This window comes from Atheta coriaria, unplaced genomic scaffold (assembly GCF_025399875.1).
Source record: "Atheta coriaria isolate IRGN ID8LTWV9N9 unplaced genomic scaffold, Caltech_Dcor_3.1 hic_scaffold_50_pilon, whole genome shotgun sequence".
Taxonomy (NCBI): Eukaryota; Metazoa; Arthropoda; class Insecta; order Coleoptera; family Staphylinidae; genus Dalotia; species Dalotia coriaria.
The window spans coordinates 57,056-81,759 of NW_027045492.1; the positions used below are offsets into that span (position 1 = coordinate 57,056).

A 24,704-nucleotide genomic window follows, 5' to 3' on the forward strand; every position below is an offset into this window, starting at 1 on the left:
ATTGAAGCTGACCAGTATGAGATCTGATGTGTTTCAACAATTTTGAATGTGATGGCCATAGTTTGCCACAAATTGGGCACAATTTTGATTTGGCAGGAACACTGTCACAATCAACAGAATTATTTACAGATGGCTCATCCTTTATATTCTCTGTGCAGACATCACCAATTTTAGGAGGTTGTGTCTTGGTTTGAATAACATTGTATGACGCCTTACATTGTTGTACAAAACCAAAGAAATCCTTCAAACTGTTAAAACAATCTGTACAAACCAGTTGTAATATGCCTTCATCAATGGATGAATCTAAAATCTATTCATATTTAATAGTAATAATTATAGTAATATTTATTTCGGGACAACTTACTTTGTTGTAACAAAAAGCTATTAGTTCTTTACTATTTTGTAGATTGATGCCATCAACACAATTTTGCAAACACAATGGGCATTGCATAGTTATTACTAATTACAAGTACTCGCAAACTAGTAAATCTGAATTATATTCTGAACCTGCTTCCTACAAACAAACTAACTTTAAAAACGTTAGCTACAACTAAACAAGGTATACAGGTTAGGATTGCAGTCCGGAGGTGAGTCCTACAGTATGAGTTAATGTTATGAACAGTGGGTAAGAATGGCATCAACTTCTGGGCCAAATTATACTTTGCTAGAGCGCGCTACTTTACTAGAAGTACCTACTAGTTTAAATTATTTGGCAAAAGTGTTGCAAGGTTAATAATATCAAAAATTAGTAAATAAAACTAATAATATAATTAAATCATACTAAAATTATTTGATCAAAGTGTCAGGAATATTTTGAATAAATGGTGTGACTGCAGTGGTATTTCAAATAAAGTTAGTATGCATGTAAACAAAACATTACACAATATTAAGTTGAATACAGTTAAATAAATAGATTAGTGTTCAATTATTTATCGGAGGAGTACGGTAATTAACACTGTGACACGGCATTTTTATATATTAGAAGATTATAATTTGGCTATGATTCTGAATTTTCTTTTAAGTTTAATAAGTTAAATAAATTAATCTATTTTTGATTAAAAATGGAATTTACCAAGAGTGAAAGGGACAAGCCCATTCTTATTTACGCTGGGTTTGAATATCTTCAATTCAGAGTGAAAGAAAACATCATTGTGTGGAGGTACAGGCAAAGTCGATCAGCGAAATATGATGCACAAATGAAAACCTCGAATAATGCAATTATTGAAGAACCCACTACACATTGCTATGATTCCTGTCCGCAGCAAATTGAAGCCCAGAAAGCCCAAATTAGGATGAAAGAAGCGATGACTGATATTGGTGCAACGCCAAGAATGTCATTGGGGCGGTGATGGCAACCGTGCATAATAACGTTTTAGCTCATCTTCCCAAGCAATCGTTCCTGCAAAGAAATTGCGTAGGCATGGGCGAGCAGGACATCTGCCAAACCCAAGAACATCTGCTTTCGACATGCCAGCTAAGTATGCCCCAGAAATTCTTCACCATAGCGGCAGGGACGATCCAGAAAGGATTTTGGCTTTGGGAGATAGAGCATTGTTAATGCAATTGAATCAGGAGGAAATATATGGCGATGGTACTTTTAATAAAGTGCCAAAAATATTTTATCAATTGTATACGTGGCTCGCTAAAGTAAGTAATTCATATCCGCCATGCATATATTTCTTACTGCAGAAGAAGAATGCAAACACATCTAGGAAGATGTTTGACATTTTGCAGGAATTGCTTCCAAATTGCGCCCCTGTCAAAATTTTTGTAGATTTTGAACAAGCATGCAAGAATTGCGCTGCAGATGCATTTCCAAATGCAGAAATCAAAGGGTGTTACATTCATCTGACCCAGAGCCTCGTCCAAAAAATAGAAAATGTTGGCCTAAAACAGCAGTATGACACCGATATGGACATCCGAAATCAGCTTAAATCTTTTGCTGCTTTGGCGTTTGTGCCCATAAACGATATCGTCAAGTTCTTCTGTATTTCCGCGCAACCTACGTTGGTGCCCCTGATAGGAATCCGCAGTTTCCAATGAGAATATGGAATCTCCCATAACTATCAATTGCTGTGAAGGATTTCACAATGCCATGAATTCCCTTTTCCATTGTAGCCAATCGAGTGTTTGGCGATTGTTTGACGGCTTGCAACTAAATATTGGGTACCATAAATTAGCATTGGCTAACGCGGCCAAATAGAAGTGAAGAAAAAAAAACGAAAATCTGTACATTGCAGTACGAGTACATTTCGTGTTTTACTTTTATATGTTTCACGTACTATTTCCTCAACCGCCTAATTTTGTACAAATAAATAAAAACCTAGTTATTTAATAGATCATTTATTCGTTATTTAATAAGAGATAACCCGGTAAGTTTAAATTTGAGCCTTTATAAACATTCTTACTTTTCAATTACAATTCAAATATAACAATCATTTATTATTATGAATTAAAAGTAGGGTAGACTGGGTACGGTTGTGACAATTTGTGTTTGATTACCAATAGTTTTGTTAATTTACCAGTTAGATCGTAGAAAAGTAACTTTTATGATAATTTGTACATTTGTCTATACAAGAATACTAAAATGTTGGCCCTAAATACGACGTATAACTAATAAGATAAAAAGCAAAATGCTTATAAATAACCACCAATGTCTTCAATTTAAAAGAAACAAAAACAGAAGTAATCCATCTGTGGTTACCAAACAACAATACCCGCCGCGTCATCGGCCCTGAACGCCGTCCCATCCGCGAACCGTCCCGCCCCCGTCCTTTATCACGGTTCGACCGCCGCCACCAAATAGTTATTGCGGCGCGCCACCGGCGTCCGCAGTCGCCCATTTTAGCCCTGGTGCCGCATGTCCCGCAAATGTTGACCGTGCGCAATATTGTCCGTGAAATATTATAACTGTTTCCATAACGGAGGAGAAAAATCAAGACGAGAGTCCGAGAGTATTGGGTGCATCCCATCCACAGTGATAGATTATTAAATGGAAATTCCATACCATGCACCCAAAAGTACCTGGATTACCCGAATAAGTTTTACGCGCATTTTATCGGATGACTCATAACTAGCGCCAAACTGGAGCGAACTGTCGAGTTTGGCCGACTAAACAATCGGTCGGTGTGCGCGCTTGCGAAGAGCTCCATATTGATTTAGTTTGAACGCAGTTAGGTAGCCCATCAAACGTATTTATCGGCCGATACAAAATCGTTGTAGTATGCGGATTTGCATACATTTTCATACTGATTATAAGCCCGACCAAACTATCGGCCGATAAAGTTTGTGGTGTGCGGGGGCCCTTACAGTCCGGAATTTTTTTACAAAAAAGTGGCAAATGACCATGTCGTATTACAAGAGGTGTCGGATCAAGCCGGGTCCGGATTACCGGGATTCCACTGTAAAATGTTTTTGGCGGAGCGTAACGACTACGGTACTGTCCCGCGACTGTGTTTATATATTCAGTTTATTTATTTAATAAATAAATTCTGTTGATCAGTAAAAATGACACATTGACATAATTATATTAAAATTCAATTTTGTGAAAGTAGCTACGTGTAAAAATTTTGTAGTTTTGAAAATGAACGTTTTTGGTCGGGCAAAGAAATGTTTTGATTTAAATTATGTGCAGTATCAAAATCAGAGGCACAAATCTAAAATATCATGTGATCCGCCTGAGGTTCAGGTATGTTAAGCTGCAAAAGCTGAATAGTGTGACTTATATGACAATTCAATTAAATCCAATTAATTTATTTCCAGCAAAGACTAGATCTCCATCCTAAAGTGCCACAACACATTACACTAATACCAACAGTTACTACAAAGAAGAATGTTTTTGAATGGAAAAGGGGTTTCGATAAATTAGATAAAGTAAATAAGCAAATGACAATGTTTAAACAAGTTAATTTATTAAAAATTTTAGAAGGGACATAACTTGGCTTATGATTTTTCTGACATCAAGTCTTCAACGCTTTCTGAACGGGCCGCCATTAAAGAAGCTACTCGTTGTTTAAAGTGTGCTGATGCTCCATGTCAAAAATCGTGTCCAACTCAGGTCGACATTAAATCGTTTATTGGCAGTATTGCGAATAAGGTGAGAAATGTTTAAATAATAGATTAATATAATTGTAAGCGTATTTAGAATTATAATCTTCCATTATTGGATTTAGCTTTGAAGCGGGTGGGGTTACTATATTACTGATTATTTACTATAACGAAAAAATATTTAAAAGAATAGAAAAAACCAAGCCTAGAAATAAATAAGAACTAAATAACTCAATTCATTCCACAAAAACAATTGATAATGCCGCTTAGATTGAACCTGTTCCACAATCATCAACAGTAACTCCACCCGCTACAAAATTAAGTCAAAATTTTGAAAATAGTAAATTGAGTGATGACAAACATAATCTAAAAATTAATATAATTCAGAATTATTATGGTGCGGCAAAAACAATTTTTTCGGACAGTCCATTTGGCACATCTTGCGGTATGATTTGTCCAAGCTGCAGTTTGTGTGCGGGCAGTTGTAATCTGGACGCAACCGAAGAAGGTCCAATTAAAATACGTGGCCTAGAACACTTTGCCACTGAAGTGTTTAGCAAAATGGGCATCCAACAAACGATCGATCCTTGTATCCCAGTGCCAGATAAACCAGACAGGCAAATTTGCATTGTTGGAGGCGGACCTTCCTCATTAACTTGTGCCACATATCTGGCTCGATTGGGATACACTAACATCCATGTATACGAGAAGGAAGAATTCCTGGGAGGCTTATGCGCATCCGAGATTCCTCATTTTAGGCTATCAATGAGTGCAGTGAACTTTGAGATATCAATGGTGCGAGACCTCGGCGTGCAGGTCCATTGCAATTGCCCGCTTCACACTGAAGGCATCACCATTGAGAAATTGCTTTCGGAAGGTGCTTGTGCTATTTATTTAGCGATTGGACTTCCACAACCCCGTCTATTGCCAATGTTTAAAGGCCTCACGGCAAATATGGGCTTTTACACTTCGAAAAGTTTTATGCCACTCGCTACCAAGGCAAGCAAATGGGGTCTGTGTGGGAAAAAAGCAATGGCTAAAAATATACCACGGCTTCATGGCACTGTAGTTGTACTAGGTGGTGGTGACACTGCTTTCCATTGTGCCACGACCGCTTTGCGCTGCGGCGCAAAAAAAGTTTTCGTTGCATTTCGGGATCAAATGTGTAATTTACACGCTGTACCAGAAGAAGTTGCAATGGCCGTGGAAGAAAAATGTGAGCTTATTGGCTTTGCTAGTCCACATAAGGTGCATCTAGAAAATGGAAAAATGAGCTCCATAACGTTTGCTCGCAGTACACAACAAGATGATGGAAAATGGATCATTGACGATAAGCAATTAACTACTATTCCAGCCGATTTTGTAATTACTGCGTACGGTTCTTGGCTGGAAGATGAAAATAGTTTGTTGGTAGTGAAACTGATTATAAGAGTTTTTATTATTGTTATTTTAGTGATCAAAGCCTTAAATCCGCTTAAGCTTGACAAAGGGAACAGACCTGTGGTTGATCCAAACACATTACAAACATCTGTGGAGAATGTGTTTTCCGGCGGTGACGTAACTGGACTCTCCGGGACAGTGGTGGACGCAATCAATGATGGAAAAGCTGCTGCTTGGCATATTCATTGTTTACTTCAGGTACGTTGGGTATATAGCTAGTTGTTAATATATATATTTATTGATACAATGGTTAATTTGTTATTTAGGAATTGCCATTTGAAACTAAATGCAAATTGCCACGTTTTCACACGAACATCGATGAAGTCGATATTTCCGTTGAATTGTGTGGCTTGAAGTTTGAAAATCCGTTTGGTTTAGCGTCTTCTCCATCGTCGAACTCCGCGCCAATGATACGCCGTGCATTCGAACAAGGCTGGAGTTTTGCTGTGACAAAAACCTTTACATCAAATCCACATTCTGCTTGGAATCCTCAAATTGAGCGCACAGAAAGATCTGGTTATAACTTGGGACCGCATCAGAAGGCTTTCTTTAATGTGCAAGTTTCGTCCGATAAATCCGTAGATTATTGGTGTGAAGCTTTAGTAGAACTAAAAAAAGATTTCCCTGAAAAAGTATTTGCCAATTCTAAATGTGTATTACATTTGTTAATACTTTTGTTTATGCTCGGTTTCAGATTATTATTGCAAGCATTAGCTGCCCACACGCAGTCGAAGACTGGACAGAGCTTTCTAAGAAAGTCGAAGCGTCTTGTGCAGATGCTCTAGAATTAAACATGTCGTGGGTAGAATGTGAAACTGACTCGGGCAAGCCTTCAATTATTGGTGAAAATCCAGAATACGTCCAGGAAATAGTTTCATGGGTTCGAAAATCCGTGAAAATTCCAATATTTGTCAAATTAACTCCAAATGTTACTAACATTGAACAATTTGCAATTGCTGCTAAAAACGGTGGCGCGGATGGCGTAACTGTAATGAACACATTAATGGGAATGATAGATATGAAGCCAGAAGGTCAAACGAAAAATGCGCAGACTGAACTTCGTTGTTCGACGATTTTTGGTGGCTTGAGCGGTAGCTCTATGCGCCCTATAGCATTAGCAGCCGTAGCCTCAATATCTAAGGCAGTTCCTAATTTTCCAATTTTGGGCACTGGTGGTGTGGAATCTGCTCAGACTGCTTTGCAATTCATCCGAGCAGGTGCAACCCTGGTTCAAGTAAGTGGTGCTATTCATAACCAAGACTACACCATCATCGAAGACTTTTGCACTGGATTAAAAGCATTGCTTTATCTCAGCGTTCGCTTGCCGGATTGGCATGGTCAAAGCCCTCCACAATTTAAGCAACAGAAAGGCAAAAAAGTGCACACGCTGTGTAACAATGCCGGGGAATTCATTCCTCACTTTGGGCTTTATCAAAAGGAACGTGAGAAGCAAATGACGGAGTTACATGTTAATTCAGCTGGGGAATTATTGTCAGCAGATCACACCACTGTTCCAGATCCACCTCCTCTTACTAAGGACCTCCAGATTCCCAAAATAAACGATATAATTGGAAGCGGCTTGAAAGAAGTGCTGCCACACAGTGAAATTGAGAAGCGGGAACAATTAGTTGCCCTTGTTGATAACGTATAATTTAGGTATTCTTTCATACTTTTGTCATAATATGTTTTTTTTTTCTATTAGGACATTTGTATTAATTGTGGGAAATGCTACATGGCTTGCAATGACTCTGGATATCAAGCTATTGAGTTCGATAAGAAAACACACCTTCCAACTATTACAGATAATTGTGTTGGTTGTGGAATGTGTAGATCTGTGTGTCCAATCATTGATTGTATCAAGTGAGTTATCTGAACATTAATTAATGACATAATTCGACTGATGTTATAAACACAGATTATACACTACTAATGGTTATAATAATTTCAGGTTAGTTCCCAAAAAGTAAATTCAAAAGAAGTTGACTGGGTAAAAATGTGAAAATAATTTTAGGTGCAAAAACCATGAACTCTGTATATTTTTGTTTTTACGTTCATCAAATATTTATGCTACTGAATTAATCTGATGTTTTAAAGTTGGAGATGTTCTATACATATCAGCCGGCACGCTAGGTTTGAAATTGTCATAATTGTGTTGATGATTAATTAAGGCGCAACATTAGTAGTCAGTAAATAGAACAGGAAATTAATTAACTTAAGGAACACAAAAAGCCATATAACTTACCAACAGTGCGCGTACTCGTATGTTTGTCTTCATCAGTTTACTTGTCTCGTATAATTTATTTGCTTCATTCGCATTCAAAGCCCGCGTTTAAAGTTAATAAAGTTGTTACAAGTTTATTTTTTACAGCGCTCAGACATTGTCGTGCAAGACGCATGCTTCTTAAGGAACATAATTCTTGTTATGAGAATCGCTTTATAAATTTAAATTATTGTCCAGGGTCACCAGAATTTATTTATTTTCTGATGCACGGAATGTGGCCGATTGAATGGGTTAATACTTGCACCTACACACACATTCTCAGGTACGAGGTGCAATGGATACGTCAAAATATTCTTCACTGTACTTAGTCTAAGTGTAAATTTTTACGTATGTTTTACAAAATATTGTTCTAAATTGTAAATTAATAGTCCCAGATACATTTTGCGGCGCTAGTTATTACTAGTTTCAAATTTAAGAAACTTAATAATCATATATAATGTTTACATGACTATTTTAATAATTTTTCTAAGTTGTTAGACCCGCAACCACGTGTAATATATCCAATGATTATGATGCGTATGGGATAGATATATAAAAAACCATCTTTACTCTAGTCAATAAATAAAATTGCGTACTTTATAGCGTAGGGAAATGTTAGGGAACGTCGTTATAAAGAGTGTGTAGTATACACAGAGTATTGTTTGCGTCAACCGGGTGATTTTGTGCACTAAAGGGAAAATATTACGCTTATATGGTTGGCGAAAACATTTCAAAGGTGTACAAAACTTTGTTACATTTGGAAAGTTTTAAACAAAAATATATGTCGTAAACGAAACGAAATGGCACTACGTAAACTTTTCAACTACAAGAACATAATACACAAAAATTTCGATACTGAAATGATTACGTTTGAAACAAGTAATTCAGTACTTTTACGATTTCAAAGCAAAGGTACATAAAACTACAAAATAGAATATTATATACCAGGAATATTTAAAAATTTCCTCAATTACATTTTATTTTTTTATCATAGCTAGGCGAAAAATATGCAACGGTTGATTTAATGCAATTAGTCGATATGCCGTAGATTTAATTAAAATGTATGCATCGTACTCGTATTATGAAAAATATTTTGCCAACCTAGGTCCGCGGCCGTTGCAGGATAACTATGCCGTGATAAAAATACGACCAAGTTTATAGCAACATAAATAACACTGGGGCCACGAACCGAAGTCATTATTAAAATCGAATACCTACATATTCTGCATAGCGGCATAACTTGGCTGCTCACGCCCCGGTCAGCTAATCTAATGAATTCCGTGCTATAATTCGACACCCGCATTGTTTTTGCAAACTAATACGAGCTACACTGCAGGTTCATAAGTATTATAACCTCTTTATTAATTATTGTTCCCTAGATAGGCAAAAGGAAGAATTGCATACTTATCAAGTTCAAATATATTTTGTGCATTTTGATATATTTTATACTTAATTAAACATAATAATGCTACTGAAATTTAGGTTGTTTTTAAATAAATATTAATTTATCAACATTTGAAAATATTGTTAATTTGGAAGAATTCAGAAGTTTTGTACCGCAAAACAACTAAATTAACACGACTAAAAAACTACAGCGCTTAAAAGCAGGAATAGAATATTCGGTTAAAATTATTTTATCTGGTATAGCAATTACACCTTAGTAGAATTAATTAATTTTCTTTTCACCTTCTGACAGAGAAAGCAAATTTCCCGTGCTGTCCATAAATCGAGCAAAAACGGCGCACGCATTCTGAACGAAAATCGCACACAATGGCATTATTTGAAATGCACATACACTCAACCTCCATCCAACATAGTGGCGTTATAAAGAAATTACTTACAATGGCCAGCCCCTTCGAAAAGCGCGCGAGGCGAATGCGTGCGAGGTGGTTAGTCGCAGGAAACACAATTGTTACGACAGAATCGCGTGCGCGATATATAAAAGCACCTAAAATTAATAGCGCCGGCGGGCACGCGCTGCTTCTTATGAGGCATTATGTGTACTCCCTCGATAGCAGCAAGGGCGGCACAAAATGCAACCGAAACTGTCAAAGGTCATAGGTAAAATAACCACATGCATACAAGTCATGCAACGTGTTGTATTTTACTGCCTTTGCGTGCGATTTGCGGCACTTCAATTTCGAAAGAAGGCGCGGTGCCGCTGAGACGATTGTCAATCTTATATACGTGCCGACGAATTATTTCAGCGATATTTGGATTAATTGAAGAGATAAGGGATGGGCGACCAAATTAAGTCTTTGAGCGATGCGCATTGGTTACACCGTGTCGTGCTTGGGGAGAAAAGATTAAAATAGCATGGTTATAATTCAATCCAATTAATTATATTTCAGCCGTCTAATTTCCGGCGCCTGACTGGGTTTCTACTGATGGGTACAGTCACTTTGATTACAGCGTTTGATTATAGTAAACTGGTCTGTATTTACAGTACGTTCTATTTACATTTCCATACTTCCTTGAAAAGCAGTTTATTACATAGTTGTAAGCAAAGACAACGAATTTTATTAATAGTACTTAATTTACTGCTATTTGTAGGTATACTATACATTTTCTGGTTATCACTCTTACTTTATTTGACAGTCTCTTCTTCAGTTATTCTTTGCTGTAAAAAGAAACAAAGTTTATCAAATAAAATGTATAAAAATTAAGATATTGGTAACTTACATGCATATTTTATTTGCATATTTTACCATAAATATTTAAAGAATGTGTACGACACAGAAATGGTAGGTAATGCTGTGCGGTTTTTGATTTTCAGTTATTGCAAATATGTAATTGAAGGAAGCACTATCAGAATAATCAATAAGTTGCAATTAACGTGGTTTCCGTTGCTCCTCACTGAAAATTTACAACGCACATAAAATCACGTAAATTATATCTTTTTACTAGAAATACACCGGTCATGGTTTAGATATTCACGTAACAATCAAAATCAGACTAAAATTGCAAAACTTTTTTTAACAGATTCGTTTTCTCACCGGACTGGAATTGCTTAATAATAAACTTACCCAGCAGCAGGGCCTCTCGCATTCCATGCACGGGTAGATTCTGCACCACCGAGCTACGATCATCCCGCCAAAGTAAAGGCGACACCGACGCGATGCACTTGATTCGCATGGGGCCATCCAGAAAGTGCCGACTGCTGAGATTGAAGCGCATTCCCAAAACGGTCGTCACCAACCCGTGGCGGTGCTCTATAGCCGGATACTTGATCAACGTGTTCGAGTTTGATATCTGCGATAGTAAAAAATAAAATGACTAAACGTGTGCGAAGCGCAGCATGTCACATCAGATTTGTTCACAGAATTTGATCAAGATCGATTTATCTTTGCAATATAAATACGTACCGGTTGATCGTTTATGTACCAATGCAGCAGCGACGCCGGATAACTTTTTCCGGAAGTGCAATTCAGGTTGATCTCGTCGCCGATCTGATATTGCGACTCGACGCCCGTTATCTTCGGGTCGTTGCGCGGAAACGCTGCAGAAATGCGAATAGGTAAATATGGCAAATAGGTCGGAACAGTATGTGTCTGTGAGTCGGTCGGTTGAAAGCTGTGCCAGCGGAATGGAAATTTTTATTTATGTTTAACAGCGATTATGAAAAGAAAGTATAACTTTAATTCACTCAAAGTAACAACTCCAGTGAAAAATACTGTTGAAATTATAATAATTATAATCATAAATTCTTTAAAACGCATTTTAATGGTGCTAATGTGTATTGTCGAATTAAAGTACACATCAATTTTATAGCACTAAAATAAAGTTTGAAGTCAAATGTTGTTTGAAACCTGAAAATAGGTGACGTGAAGCAGAAGCAAATAAAAAGTATATTTAAGGACAAAAGAAAGTTTATCCGACAAGAACAGTTATCATGAACTAAAGGCATATTTATAAATGATCATGAATAATAAGTAAATACACTCACACACGACAGCCAAGCGGGCTTCGCTCTGTGCCGAAGCGAAGAACGGCGCCTCCGCCGAAACTTCGCAGCGATATAATCCACCTGTTTGAAGGCCGACAGATCTCAAGACCACTTTCTTGCTGTCGGATAAACTAATCTAGATTAATGTGTAAAACGTTGTCGGTTAGCATGATATCCGTCAAACAAATTGAATCTGAACTAGCACGCCTGTAAAAGATGGCTGCATAGCTCAATAATGCAATAATGCCTGGCAACGGACGCTTTTCTCCGTTCGTGAGTCCGGTATAAGAATGTTCCGCCGGTAGGGTCCAATGTATCGATTGCGAAATGAGGCGCAATGAACAATCGCTCCGTGCGAACAGTCTCATCCGTCTTCTTAGAACGAGCAACAATTTTCTGTCGGGCATTTATTGTGCGGTGTGAATTCTGACACGAATTATATACAATTCCATCGTTATAATGAATTTGTTCTACTACTAGTGGAGCAATAAAAAATTTTGAAATAACATGATTTTCCAAGCAAATTACTTTGCACTAACACAAATTACGAATTGGGTATAACATGACTTAGACAACCCTAAAAAAATAGATGTAAAAGGTTCTTCACACAAGCTTTTGCCTCCCCAGAAAAATGTTATATGGAAATTATTTTTATTAATAATTATTTCGTGGCTTACATCAACATGTACTCCCTCGACTTTATAACTGTTGGCCTGCGGGCGCTCCTTGAGGACAAATCTGTAAAATTCCTCATTTTCTTTGTACCACTTGACGGCGTAGAGCGTGTCGTTACCAAGATCGTAATCGCATTGTAGCTGAGCCAATTCGCCAGGCCTCCGGTACTGCGGCAAATTCACACGCACCCATTTCAGGCCGCTGGTCGGCGTTGACGCCATCGAAATCAAGCCGCCCACTGTGAAATTACGTTACAACATTAAATTGTGATTGTTGCTTCACATAAAATTAGTCCATGTTCATAGGTATGCAAATAATTTCTTGAAATTAACATTTTTATAGCCTATCGCTGAGTGAAAACTTAAATTTCAGTATTTTTTTGTGAAACTATGCGACAAAAAACGGACAAACACAATTTTGTCGCACCCTGGACACAATATTGTGTATTTCAATGTAAAATCTAAGCAATCGTCATTTACCATGCCCTTGAAAGTCATTGACCTACCCAAACAAAAAACTCTGTATATTAATTACTTACCTATAATAATTTTTGACAAAAACGACAGTTTAAAAAAATAACACGATATAATCTGCCACATCTTCTTAGTATTCGAATTAGTTTAAATGCTGCATTCCGAAATGTAGTACGCCATTAAACTAAAACAAAAACATTAAAAAATTAAATTACGTTTACGTTTTAAAATTGATGTCATGTCATTATGTATAATACGAACACTCCGTCATCCTTGCCATTTCATTAAATTACTCTCAGCATAACTTCCACAATCTGCTAACAAACATATTTCGCAATTTTTTTATGAACTTGTGGGACTGGAACGTTTTACAAATGTTATAAATTACATCGTGCACTCGGTCTCGAAAAAGTTTGCTTGTAAATGTATCGTGTTCGTGCAGACAGGAAATTTTCAGTTATATTCTCGGTGGCGGCGGCAGCGGCGACAGAAGTGACGATGCAGAAAAATCCATTAACTCAATGTTTAGTGCAAATATGTATACGCTTTAAATTCAATGCCGCCGCACTTCACAAAAGCACTCTTCGCTGCGCTTCATTCATTTTTCATTACGATCACCCCAGCGAATGAAAGCGCTTCAACGCTTTTACTACGAAAATGTGACGGGTTTCATTGACTATCAGCAAAATTATATGTTTTTCAATTCAGTTTAATTAATAGTCTTGAAACTATATTATAAATTTCAATTACGAAGTTAAATTAGGCGAAAGACGTTCAATTTTTGTTGAAGAAACCAACAATTAATTTTGAAAAGTTTGATTGCAACATCAAAATAATATTTTTTTCAAAATATTATAATACTTGTAATTGTTTCAAATAGTAATAGGTCATAAATCACTTACAGCCTTAATTTTATGAATCCAATTTGATGTGAAAGCTAATAATCAGTTACGAAATTATCAACTGTAAGTAGTGGTCACAATCACACGATTTTTAATTAAAATTTGCGCACATTGACATACGACACTGACACATTGCAGCTTTAAGAAACGCGTGAAATACATAGATGTATCCGCGCCTCGCGTTCTTCGTTCGAAGTTGACTAGCTTGTGAATGCTGGTGCACGCGGACGAAGGTAGCTCATGAGTGGCGTGCGATTGCGCCGCCTCGCGGTTCCTGTTGCGCTCGACAACAGCCTGCCAGTGCTGTTTCAAATTTGCTTATGCTATTCAAATTGAGTTAATAACCACTACTTCATGCCTACCTTTTTGATATGCATCACACATTTTTAAATGGCGTTTATTAATTCAGTTACTTCAATTAACATCAATCCTACATGTTAATTGACTGCACATGAATGAATTTAGTGTGAGTGTAGTTTTTTTGCAAAAATTATAAAAATGTGAATGAGTTGAACTGAATGACAACCAGATTTATCGAACTATATTCTGTAGAATGTGTGTAACATGAAGTCATGTGGTTGATAAAGAAGCGAAATCAAATGAACATCGTGCAATAACTGGTTATAATAGAACTGTTTCCAACTGAAGGTGAACGTCAGCACCGTCGGCCACAATGGGGGTGAAAGTGCTTTCCTACGAGGTGGAATTACCATTATGTTTTCGTGATTTTGCTTCGGCGTGTTTCAGCGTTGAGGCAACACACGAGACTTATCGTATTTTTTGCATCTAAAGCGATTCTATTCATTGTTAATGTCAGCGGCTGCATGATTAATTGTTTTCGTGCCAAAGAAATGAACTATTTTCGGCGATAGTATCGAGGAAAAAACAATGAAACAAGCAAAGAGCGTTCACGGGCAGAACTTACATAAATCGAACTTTTTTGTATTTTCTTTTTACATGAAGTCTCAATGTTATTGACTAATACTTAAATCTTGAATTCTAGTGTTGTGATTAGTCCATACTTCTTTTTAAGGCATACAATCAACCAATCGTTTTTTGCTTGTGCTTGCTTTTGGACATTACGCGCGCACAAATCTGGTTTATGTGCCACAAACTATGCAAATATATGCTGCTTCTATTTGCATTTTAAGCAAGCCAAATTGTTGCTTTTTCGCACAAGCCAAACGGAACGCGATGTATCTCGCTTATTATGCTGCGCTTATCGTCCGCGACGATGCCGATGTCACTGGCGGCAAAACGATCACAAAAGGTGTTTCTTTGCTACTGGCCATTGCAGATCTCCAGAGTTCTTTATCACACGATCGTTCCCCTAAATTTGTTATTTACAATATCAGCATCATTAATCGCAATGTTAATTCGACAGGTGTCAAGAATAAAGTGATAAAATTTTTTTTGGGATTTAATTGTACCATGAATTACAATTTAGTTTCTAAAGGTTTGCAGGTGTCAAAGTATTGGTTTAGGTAAAACCTTATGTCAGCTTAATACATTTGTGTACCCACGATCCTGGAAAACGGTGGGGTTTCTAAAAATTTTGATTTAAAAGTATATCTGTAACCTTCAATGAAGTTACGAATTATTATGCATTAAAATTTATTCAATTTAGATTTATTGAAAAAAAATCAATAACAGACAATAATTCTAGCCATGCTTCAAAAGTAAAATACGACCACAAAACTAAGTGTGAATTATTCTGCGCACGTAGCCATTCTGGCATTTGCGTGTGGCGGCGAGAGAGGTGACTGGAGACCAAATCGATTTTAATTTTAAAATCCCCTAACCCCCTAAATCAAATTAATGTTTTACGTTTGGCCATTCGGCGGGCAGTGGCTGTGTGTAGCCACGGTTCGGGGTGACGCATATGGTCGCGCGGTCTAATTAGTGACGTATTGCCACGGCCCCATAGTATACACATTCATTTGTTTAGATTAACACTCATGCGTCATGTTCATGCGTGCGTCAAATACCTCTGTTATTTTGAGTATGCATTAAGGTAATAATTTTCTAAAATTATTGTTTTGAAGGTATCCACATCATAATTAATTTAGGTAAAGGTGTCCATTGAAGCGACTGTGATGACAAATGCAAATACGAGTAATAATTATCTATATACAAATTTTTTATTTGGTCTACTTTGCGGATAATTCAATAAACCTAGTATCAATAAAGCAGACAAATTTATTATATTTATTACTTATGTCCGAGACCAGAGAGCTATGTCTTTAGCTCTTAAACAAAAGTGTTCAGATTTAAAAAAGTGATATTGTAAAGATACCTAGTACCGGCTTATTAAAGGTAAATGTATCCATTTATCACTGCATACTACTATTCTATTTTGTGTGGCGCTAGTTCGGTTCCTTTCATCTATAAACCATCACTTTTTCCACGATTTTGAGCCACGAAAAGTGGCACTTTAATCACGGATGGCTAAGGTGACAACAGTATATTAGTCACGGATTTCAGTAACGGAATGAAGGTATATAATAATACCCTGCGACATCAATCAAACCTATTCCCATCATGCGCACTGCTTGTGTCGGTACGTAAGTGATTTCGAGTGCGTGCACATTTATAACCTTACATTTCCTAGTAGTGTGTGAACCAAGTTTGAAATTTTAAAGAGCTTTCACCTGCGCATTAGCCTATGGTGCAGCACCAGACTATATCAAATGCCATGCGCCGCCAGTCAGACAAGTCAAAGCAAGGGCTGCTCTTGCTCGAATCGGTGCGGCACGACATTTATAATCTTGCATTTCTCAGTAGTGTGCGAGTGAATTTCGAAGATTTAAAATACAAAAGTTCGAATACAAAAACTTAAACCTGGAAATAGATTGGGGGTACAAAAAGTAGCGTAAATATCACGTAGCTGAACGTTGTTAAACACTCGATTTATTAATCGCTCGCTACGCTCGCTATCAATCAATCTCGTGAGTAAAGCCCTTGTTTAGCTACTTGATACTTAATATACTATTATCATCTACTTCATACGATAGCTTTTCGCAGATGGAAAAGTCATAGTGATATTCTATTTGGACGAAAATGTATTTAAAATAAATATATTGGACATGAAATAGATAGCTACACAGATGTAGCCTGATGATATGATATCTTATAGCTGTCGAATGTATTATTTTCATGACATCGTTCCATAAATGTGATATATGAATATGTATTGTGTGACATCTGAAAATATTTGCCCATCTATTATATAGTATGTATCGAATAATCGATTAAATACAATTTTTTTTAATCCCTTTTTTAAAATCTGCTTTTTTCACGGTGTCGGGGCTTGAAAAGTGACACATTAGATCTATTGGCTATGACCGTGACTAAGGTACTTTACACTTCTTTGATAGGTATGATGTGTACGAAGTTCGTGTTAAAATTCAAAAGTTTATATACAAAAAATGCAAAATGCGCCCCTGAGAGTAAAATGGGCCAAATTTTATATTATAGAAATGATTGAAAAATCGCGTGATAAGAGATGAATTAGCGGAAAAAAAAGTGAAGCAAGCTGAAAAGGTTGCATTTTAAATATTTCTAAAAGAGGAGCCCATTTTGCCCCACATTATCAACTTTTTATTTTTAGTAAACAGAGTAGATTATTGTCAAATATTTTTCAAAGGGATTAAAAAAATAAAACAATTGAAAAAAAATGTGTATTAAGACAATTTTGTCTTAAACCTCCCCTTCCCCTAAATTCGTTGCAAATATAATTCTGAAACAAAAAAATGTACGCACCTTACAATTTTATCCATAACGCATAAAATCTTTTAGAGATGTTGCCTACAACATTAAAAATGGAAACAATAGTCTTTATTTTTTTTTTCTAAGAATCTCCATTTTTTATGAATATTTAAATAGTGTTTCATTATTCGCTTGACTACAAGGTCTGTTTCAATCACCTAAAAGATGTTTAACATTCGAAGGAAGTATGTCTAAGTAAGTCTACTGTATAACTTCTAACCAGTAACCAATAGGAAGTGTAATGATTATTTGTTTTGGGTTCATTTTCTTTCCATAAAGGTAATCAATAATCTGTTTTGCAGTTTTCGTTTTTTTGACATAAAGCAAAGTTTTATTAGTCAATTTAATATTCCGATCGTTTTTAGGGAATTTGACCTGTTATCTCGATATTGGTGTATAGGAGCGTTTGATTCGACGTGGAACAAAAAAGAAAGAAAGAAGAATGAAAGCCGATTGAATGAAAAATCAAGACAATTTACTCTGCGATCGAATCGAAACTTTATAAATTCAAACTGCGTAATTGAAAATTTAATGTCCACGACGGCAATTGTTAGTAGACGTTGTTGAATACCAAATAACCGTCGCAACTGAAATATTAGTGTGACTTTTTCGTCTGCGAAAACTTTTTGTGTATACTATATCATATACCTACATAATGAAGAGTGTGTGATTATCAAAATTATTTATAAGAATATTAGGACCTTTTCAAGTGGCATTGCGTTAGTAAACAAGAAAAACATTGAATAATTTTGGTAAATTTCGTTTCGTTACTTTAGATATTTGAAATTCCCCAATTCGTTTCTCTTTGGTTATATTTTCTAATACAGGACATTGAATACATCAGAAAAATTCTTGCTTAATTGAAACTGGAGTTTTTAAATACTAAACCTCAACGTGAAAATACAGGGCAAGTTGAAAAAATAGCGTAAACATCGGGTGGGTGAACGCTGCTGAACACTTGATTTATTAAACACTCACTTCACTCGCACTCATTCAATCTCGTGAATAAAAATCCAGTTTAGTCACTTGATACTTAATATACTATTTTCTACTTCCTCCACTAAAGCGTCACTTTTTTACGGGTTTGAAAAAGTGTCACTTTAAACTCGGACGGCCACGCAGTGGAACTTGGGCATTGGTCTGCGCACAACACCATATGAAATTGAAAAGACAATGGTGGTACGAGAGGGTAAGTATTAAGCTGAGTAAAGTAAACTGTACGCTATAGTATAATGCAGTGGAATCCCGGTAATCCGCCTTGATCCAGCACCTCTTGTAATCCGACATGATCATATGCCATATGTTTGTACTTTAGGATTTGTAATTTGTCGGATTACAAGGTATTTTTTTGTAAAAAATTCTGGACTGTACGGGGTCTTAAGCACTTCTCTATAATCCGACACATTCGCTCATCCGACAGTGCCCTGCAAAGTGATTGTCGGATTACCGGGATTCCACTGTATATCGTTTTTCATAACGTTATTGTGAGGGTATAGCGTACAGTAAGTGTTTATTTTACTCAGCACCATATGAAATGTTACTTGCAAGCGAACATCAAAAATTTAAAATACAAAAATTTAATTATAAAAACCTAAACATGGAAATAGAATAGAAGTAGATAAAATAGCAAAAGCATCGCGTGGCTAAACGATCTTAAACAGTTACATTCCTGTGCCGGATGCAAAAAATGAATTAATAAATTATATATGAAAAAAAAACTTATACATATACAATATCTTAATATTTGTTTTGCAGTTTGTTGAATCTGTAAACAACAACAAAAAATTGTTAATTTAAAATAAATTGTTGCAAAAACAATGTGGTCAGATTAAATCAGATTAAAAACTGAAATAATTTTCAGTCTTCAGTCTAAGTTGTGTTCAGTCTAAGTTGTGTTTTAGAACAATAATAATAAACAGTAATAAATATTATTGGAGCATGCGTAATAAAAATTAATATTGAAACAATAATATTGCCATTATTGATGTTTTCTTGTTGAAATGTTATGTTTTTTTTTAATATGTGGTCTTGAATCACACTTTCATTCAAAATCTAAGGAGATTTTGAATTCTTGCCCATGGCTTCATGTTCTACTACAGAAGAACGCTGATTAAGAGTTGACCTGATTGAAACGGACAGCAAAATTGCTATCAATATTATATACGCAGTACAACTTAGGTATATCAAAAGCATGTGAAAAGCAGCTATGTATCGAGCATTAATTTTGCAATACAAAAGTATGCAATAGACATACCTATTATTAATACTGAGATAGTAAAATAGCTAACAACTGATCATTGATTCAGATCAAAAAAGAAACTCTAGTCACGGGTTGAGTCGTCCGTGATTAAAGTGCTACTTTTTGTGTCTTAAAAGCGTAGAAAAAGTGGGGCTGTAAAAGGGGAAGTAGAAAATAGAATATTAAATATCAAATGGCGAATCGCGTAGCGAGCTTTTACTTTAGTTACTGTGGATGCCCTCGAGGCGAAAAATGTTTAATTCAACAAAAATCTTTTAACTCAATCACGTTAAAACTTAAATAAATATATTATATTTAAACAATGAAAAACGTAGTCTGCAAATTAAATAATATGATTAATATGTTTTTAATCTCGAATCTGTAGCACACATGCGTTCATGGCTGTACTTTGAGGGTTCTCAGGTGACTGTCGAATTTTGTTGGATTTAGTGGGAGTCAGTACCTAATTATAATTTTAGAATCAAAATATGAATTGGCAGAAGGATATCTGAAAGATTACAAGATTTAATGATTTAATCACCCTCGATTATATTGAAGCCACCCTTGGCTCCGGCGCCCGCTTGCGGCGAAGTCCGGAACGCCCACAACATCCGCGACCTACAACCCCCAGCGGAAGAGGCCGCATCCCAAGCCGACGAGCCACGAACACCGACGACGGCCGCATCCCCGATGTGGCTTACCGCATACGCCTCGAGCCGGGTACCGCACCCGTCGCCCGCAGACTTTTCCGGCACTCCCAGCCAGATGCCGAAGCCATCCGCGCCCAGGACACCACGGTCCCCATTAGGAGGTCCGCGTCTCCACCCCTCAATGTCGTCACCACTGGCTCCGATGGCACGCCGATTGACGAGAGCTCACAGCAGTCGACCCTCCCCGGTGCTTCAGCGGCGTCCGGCGAGGATCCGCAGTGCACGACGCCCAAGTCTCGCAAGAACGACATGAGCCACTACAACCACCCCACGACGCCTCAGAGTACCGTGCCTTCTCCAGGTGTCGCGAGAATGAACTCGATGCACGAGGAATACGAGATCAGCAGTCCCAGCTGGTCGCGTACTCCTACATGTCCAGTATTTAAAACTCATCGGCCACCTCAGGAAACCTACCGTTCGAAGAAAACGGTTAGTCACGACAAGTTCTATGGAATGGACGACAATCCGGATCGCCGAAGATGGCTAGACAAGCTGCTCGCCTTTATGGAGGAGCGCCGCACGCCGATCACAACGTGTCCGACGGTCTCGAAGAACCCGCTCGACCTCTTCCGGCTGTACATGTTTGTGAAGCGACGTGTCCCCTGGCACCAACCCACGCGCCATAAGCTCACGGCTACGAGTAGTGGCCCCTACGTGGTTCTTCGGTCCCTAGGACCCACGCAATATCAATTGGAGAGGTTCTGCGTACGGACCTCACTTCGAGAGGGGGGAATGAAGCCACCCTTGGCTCCGGCGCCCGCTTGCGGCGAAGTCCGGAACGCCCACAACATCCGCGACCTACAACCCCCAGCGGAAGAGGCCGCATCCCAAGCCGACGAGCCACGAACACCGCCGACCAGACCGCGCTGAGGGTGCTCAGCAAGGGATGCTGAGCGACTCGGCCTCTTTACCATCAACATCGCTCGACGCCGCACGCACTTATCGACCTCTTCCGAGCATCATCAACAATCAAGCACAACCTACGCATCAATATTAAATTAATTTGTTCAATAAATATTGTTTCCAAATTGCTTCATATAATGAAGTTCAGATGGAACCAGTCATTGTCCCGCCAATAAGAGAGCTCTTGTTAAGGCAGGACTAGTGGGTCGTGGTGAGATGTCAATACGGTGGCAAGTGCTTTAGTTTAAGGAAAAAATTAAATTGAACTAACAATAATTTACTAGAGGGCAAATATTAATACATGTAAAGCAAAGAAAAAACTTTAACCTTTACAAGTTATGGTTGTTAAACGTTACTATAATAATATAAGATTGCAAATTTGCTAAACCTGTTGAAAATTCAATTCTTGCTTGAACTGCTTATAGTCAAAACGATAGATGGTGACAAGAGTCCTTCTTGTGACATGATCATGTGCAGCAACCAATCCTGTTTAAAACGTAAAAAAATTTCCGGTACCGGGAATCGAACCCGGGCCTTCTGGGTGAGAGCCAGATATCCTAGCCACTAGACAATACCGGATGGTTACAGTTAAAGCTACACTATTGCTACTAAAGTGGAAGTCACACCATTGCTTTTATTTTTTATTTGTTTACTACTTATATCAGTCAATTATTTATTCTTTCTCAAGGATTACGTAATGGTCTGTCGAGATAGGCCCAGCTCCGCGCTTATAATCGCGTCCGGAGAGGCATCAGCTACCGGTAAATTGGTTCTATTATTGGCACCGTCGAATCAGTCGGCGTTCAGCTCATCGGCACATTGCTCCACGTCTTTGCAGTAGTTATACTGCCCGCGGCAAAACTTAAATCGCAAACTTTGGGGACTCTTTGGCTATCCCAACTAATAGCAATTGTCGTTTAAAAAATTTATATTTCGGATATAAATCCGATAACATTGTTCAAATTTTCAGGACTACTTACGAATATAACCGAGCAAGTCTCCTGAAAATTTGAATTAAATCAAAGTTGGAGAAAAAAGTTTTAGTTACCTGAAAACAGCTTTTTTTAAATTTTAACCGGTTTTGGACGGCTATAACTTTACCTAAATAGAAGCAATCAAGCAAAAACTGCAAAGATTCTATTTAAGTATACCCCAATAGAAGACATCAGCTGCAGGTCGATCCTTAACTTCAAACACTGTACATATACTAGTGTTTTACAAGTAGGTAAAACAAATCAAAACAGTTTAGACCAAATTTCAATTTTTTTTTTCTCAAAAGTAGAGAGTCTACTAAAAAGAACGCCGCTTTGTAGACGCCTCTAAGTTGTATAGAATCTAAGATATAAATTATTAAAAATCAGTGAAATAACAACTTTTTGAAAATTCAAAAAAAATTTCAGCGGCTGAATCTGATTATATCGAGCCCCAATTTTCAGGATCGCTTTCTTTTAAGATGTACTTTTAATGAAAAAAATGAAATCAAAATCGTTGACCTAAGTGCGCACATTTTCGTCAAGAATTAATGGATCTGCCCATACATATATTTTTAATACGTAGTTTAAAATAAATGTACTCGTAGTTGCTCATGCTGTCTAGAGCTTTTAATCTCTTAAAATATATAACGTATTTCAATACAGTTTTCAAAAATTCAGCTTGATTCTGGAAGAATGTTCTTATGTACGAAAAAACGGTGAAATTAAAATATTAGGCACCGATCAGACGATTGGGTTGCAGATGCATTTAGTGTGATTGTAGCTTATCCTTATGCGCCAGGCGCGCGAGCGCTCGCAAACACGGGCGTACGCCCGACGGGAGAACAAAGGACTCCACAGACTCTTAAAAAAAAAGAGTTTGAAAATGATAATTCGGCGAAACGATTGCTTATTGTTTCTGCGCAGTAAGCGTATTTCAGTGATCTTTTTTAAGGATACGCAAATTATAGAGTGGGGATTTAACTCGGTGTTCAATGCTGGCCCAGCCTAGTGATTTAGTTTGATGCCTACAATATTTGTTTCATTCTTATAACCACTTCATAAAACTATCAAAACTGCGGTTGAAACTGTTCCATTTGGCACTCATGACTTTAATGTCGTATTTAATGCAACTTAAGTTTTTATTGTGAGAACGCAGAGAAGAATATAAACTCTAATTCTCCATATATGCGAGATAATAAATACACTAAAAAACGTCGAGAACCATTTCAAATTCAAACAGCCAATAGCGATAACGGATATCTCAAATATCGGCGACGATTGCAAGGAGAGGGTGGGCAAACTGAAACTATAAATATTGCGAGAAAAATACTTGATTGTACAAAAAACCGCACTGCGCGAATGCGAATCAGTCGCGGCAAAAACAAATATGAGTTTAATGTTTCAATCTGATTTAAATGCGTTCATTCTCGAATCTTTATCATAATATACAATACGATCGTGGACGTAATAGAATGAATATACCTACGTAGTAATATTTACCATCAGTTGCCGTTTAGGCCGATGTTAACTGTCTCATCCCATAAACGACCGCGATGACAACTGTACCATTCATGGCTCAAATTAGAAATGTATCGTTAGGTTTAGTAAATAAGTTTGTCTTGAAAAGCACACCTTTCCTATGCTCAAAGTCGATTTTCTGTATTGTATGTATTGTATTGAGAATATTGTTGAATTCTAGCAGAAAAATTATATGTTCAAGTACATTTCATTTTATCTTGGCATACCTACGAATTTAGCTAGGCATAAGGGTATAAATGTCATGAACTAAAATCGACGCATTTAGAAGTTCATGGTCGTTACATCTGTTGTTTATTATTGCTGTTCAGTATATAAAGATTGTATTTTGATTTATTTATTTGTAGGAGATATGGCTATTATGAACCGATATATTCGCAAATAAAATACAAGTCATGTCCACAATTAAAATCGTTCCATGATCGTCCTTTATTGTCCACATACCATAATCCTAAGCAATTTTCGCATACATTTGTTGCCCAGCACCAATTATTGGGATTATTATTTTGCCAGTTAGCGTACCTGAGTGGACGCCCGTTTGATTGCCAGACGAACTCACCTTCCTCGCCAAGATCAGATGCGCCCAACCAATAATTAGCCTTTTTAGGACCTAAATTTATTGATTACAAAATTTGATCAGAAACATAATTCAGGAAAGTGTTGAAATTATCCTACCTAAATTTTTAAGTACCGCTCCAAGCATAAGTCTTCTTCGAGCGTTTCAATTTTAGCCAAAAACAGGTTGTGGCTGCGGCAAAATTCAGATGCTTTAAAGTAGTTGGTCTTGAAAAAAGTACCGAGGTAATATCGTTTTTCACCACATTGCATTAA

The 24,704-nt window shown here is 37.2% G+C and overlaps 2 protein-coding genes and 1 non-coding gene across 7 annotated transcripts; 1 reads left to right on the forward strand and 2 right to left on the reverse strand.

Annotated features, from left to right (window-relative positions):
- The first annotated feature begins 3,470 nt into the window (after positions 1–3,470).
- LOC135802761 (dihydropyrimidine dehydrogenase [NADP(+)]-like) lies at positions 3,471–7,687 on the forward strand. Of its 2 annotated transcripts, none has more exons than XM_065316391.1 (9): positions 3,471–3,688; positions 3,763–3,873; positions 3,926–4,096; positions 4,435–5,449; positions 5,501–5,685; positions 5,754–6,119; positions 6,182–7,132; positions 7,190–7,347; positions 7,499–7,687. In XM_065316391.1, the coding sequence occupies exons 1-9, from the start codon at positions 3,584–3,586 to the stop codon at positions 7,569–7,571; spliced, it is 3,135 nt and encodes a 1,044-aa protein (XP_065172463.1). In that variant the 5' UTR covers positions 3,471–3,583; the 3' UTR covers positions 7,572–7,687. The 2 variants fall into 2 exon arrangements, with proteins under 2 accessions (XP_065172463.1, XP_065172464.1); XM_065316392.1 differs by having other exon boundaries at positions 3,472–3,688; positions 7,436–7,566.
- Positions 7,688–10,161: 2,474 nt separating this feature from the next.
- On the reverse strand, positions 10,162–13,993 carry LOC135802748 (uncharacterized). Of its 4 annotated transcripts, XM_065316376.1 has the most exons (9): positions 13,214–13,485; positions 13,103–13,155; positions 12,907–13,025; positions 12,371–12,606; positions 11,694–11,829; positions 11,113–11,246; positions 10,774–10,999; positions 10,430–10,603; positions 10,162–10,367 (listed from the first exon to the last, which is right to left on the reverse strand). In XM_065316376.1, exons 3-8 carry the CDS (start codon positions 12,965–12,967, stop codon positions 10,524–10,526), a joined length of 873 nt encoding a protein of 290 aa, XP_065172448.1. In that variant the 5' UTR covers positions 12,968–13,025; positions 13,103–13,155; positions 13,214–13,485; the 3' UTR covers positions 10,162–10,367; positions 10,430–10,523. The 4 variants fall into 4 exon arrangements, with proteins under 4 accessions (XP_065172448.1, XP_065172446.1, XP_065172447.1 ...); XM_065316374.1 differs by lacking the exons at positions 13,103–13,155; positions 13,214–13,485 and adding an exon at positions 13,744–13,993; XM_065316375.1 differs by having other exon boundaries at positions 13,103–13,485.
- A 7,877-nt stretch (positions 13,994–21,870) lies between these two features.
- Positions 21,871–21,942, reverse strand: TRNAE-CUC (transfer RNA glutamic acid (anticodon CUC)). The gene has a single exon. It is a non-coding gene; the product is annotated as a tRNA-Glu (tRNA).
- Positions 21,943–24,704: the final 2,762 nt, after the last annotated feature.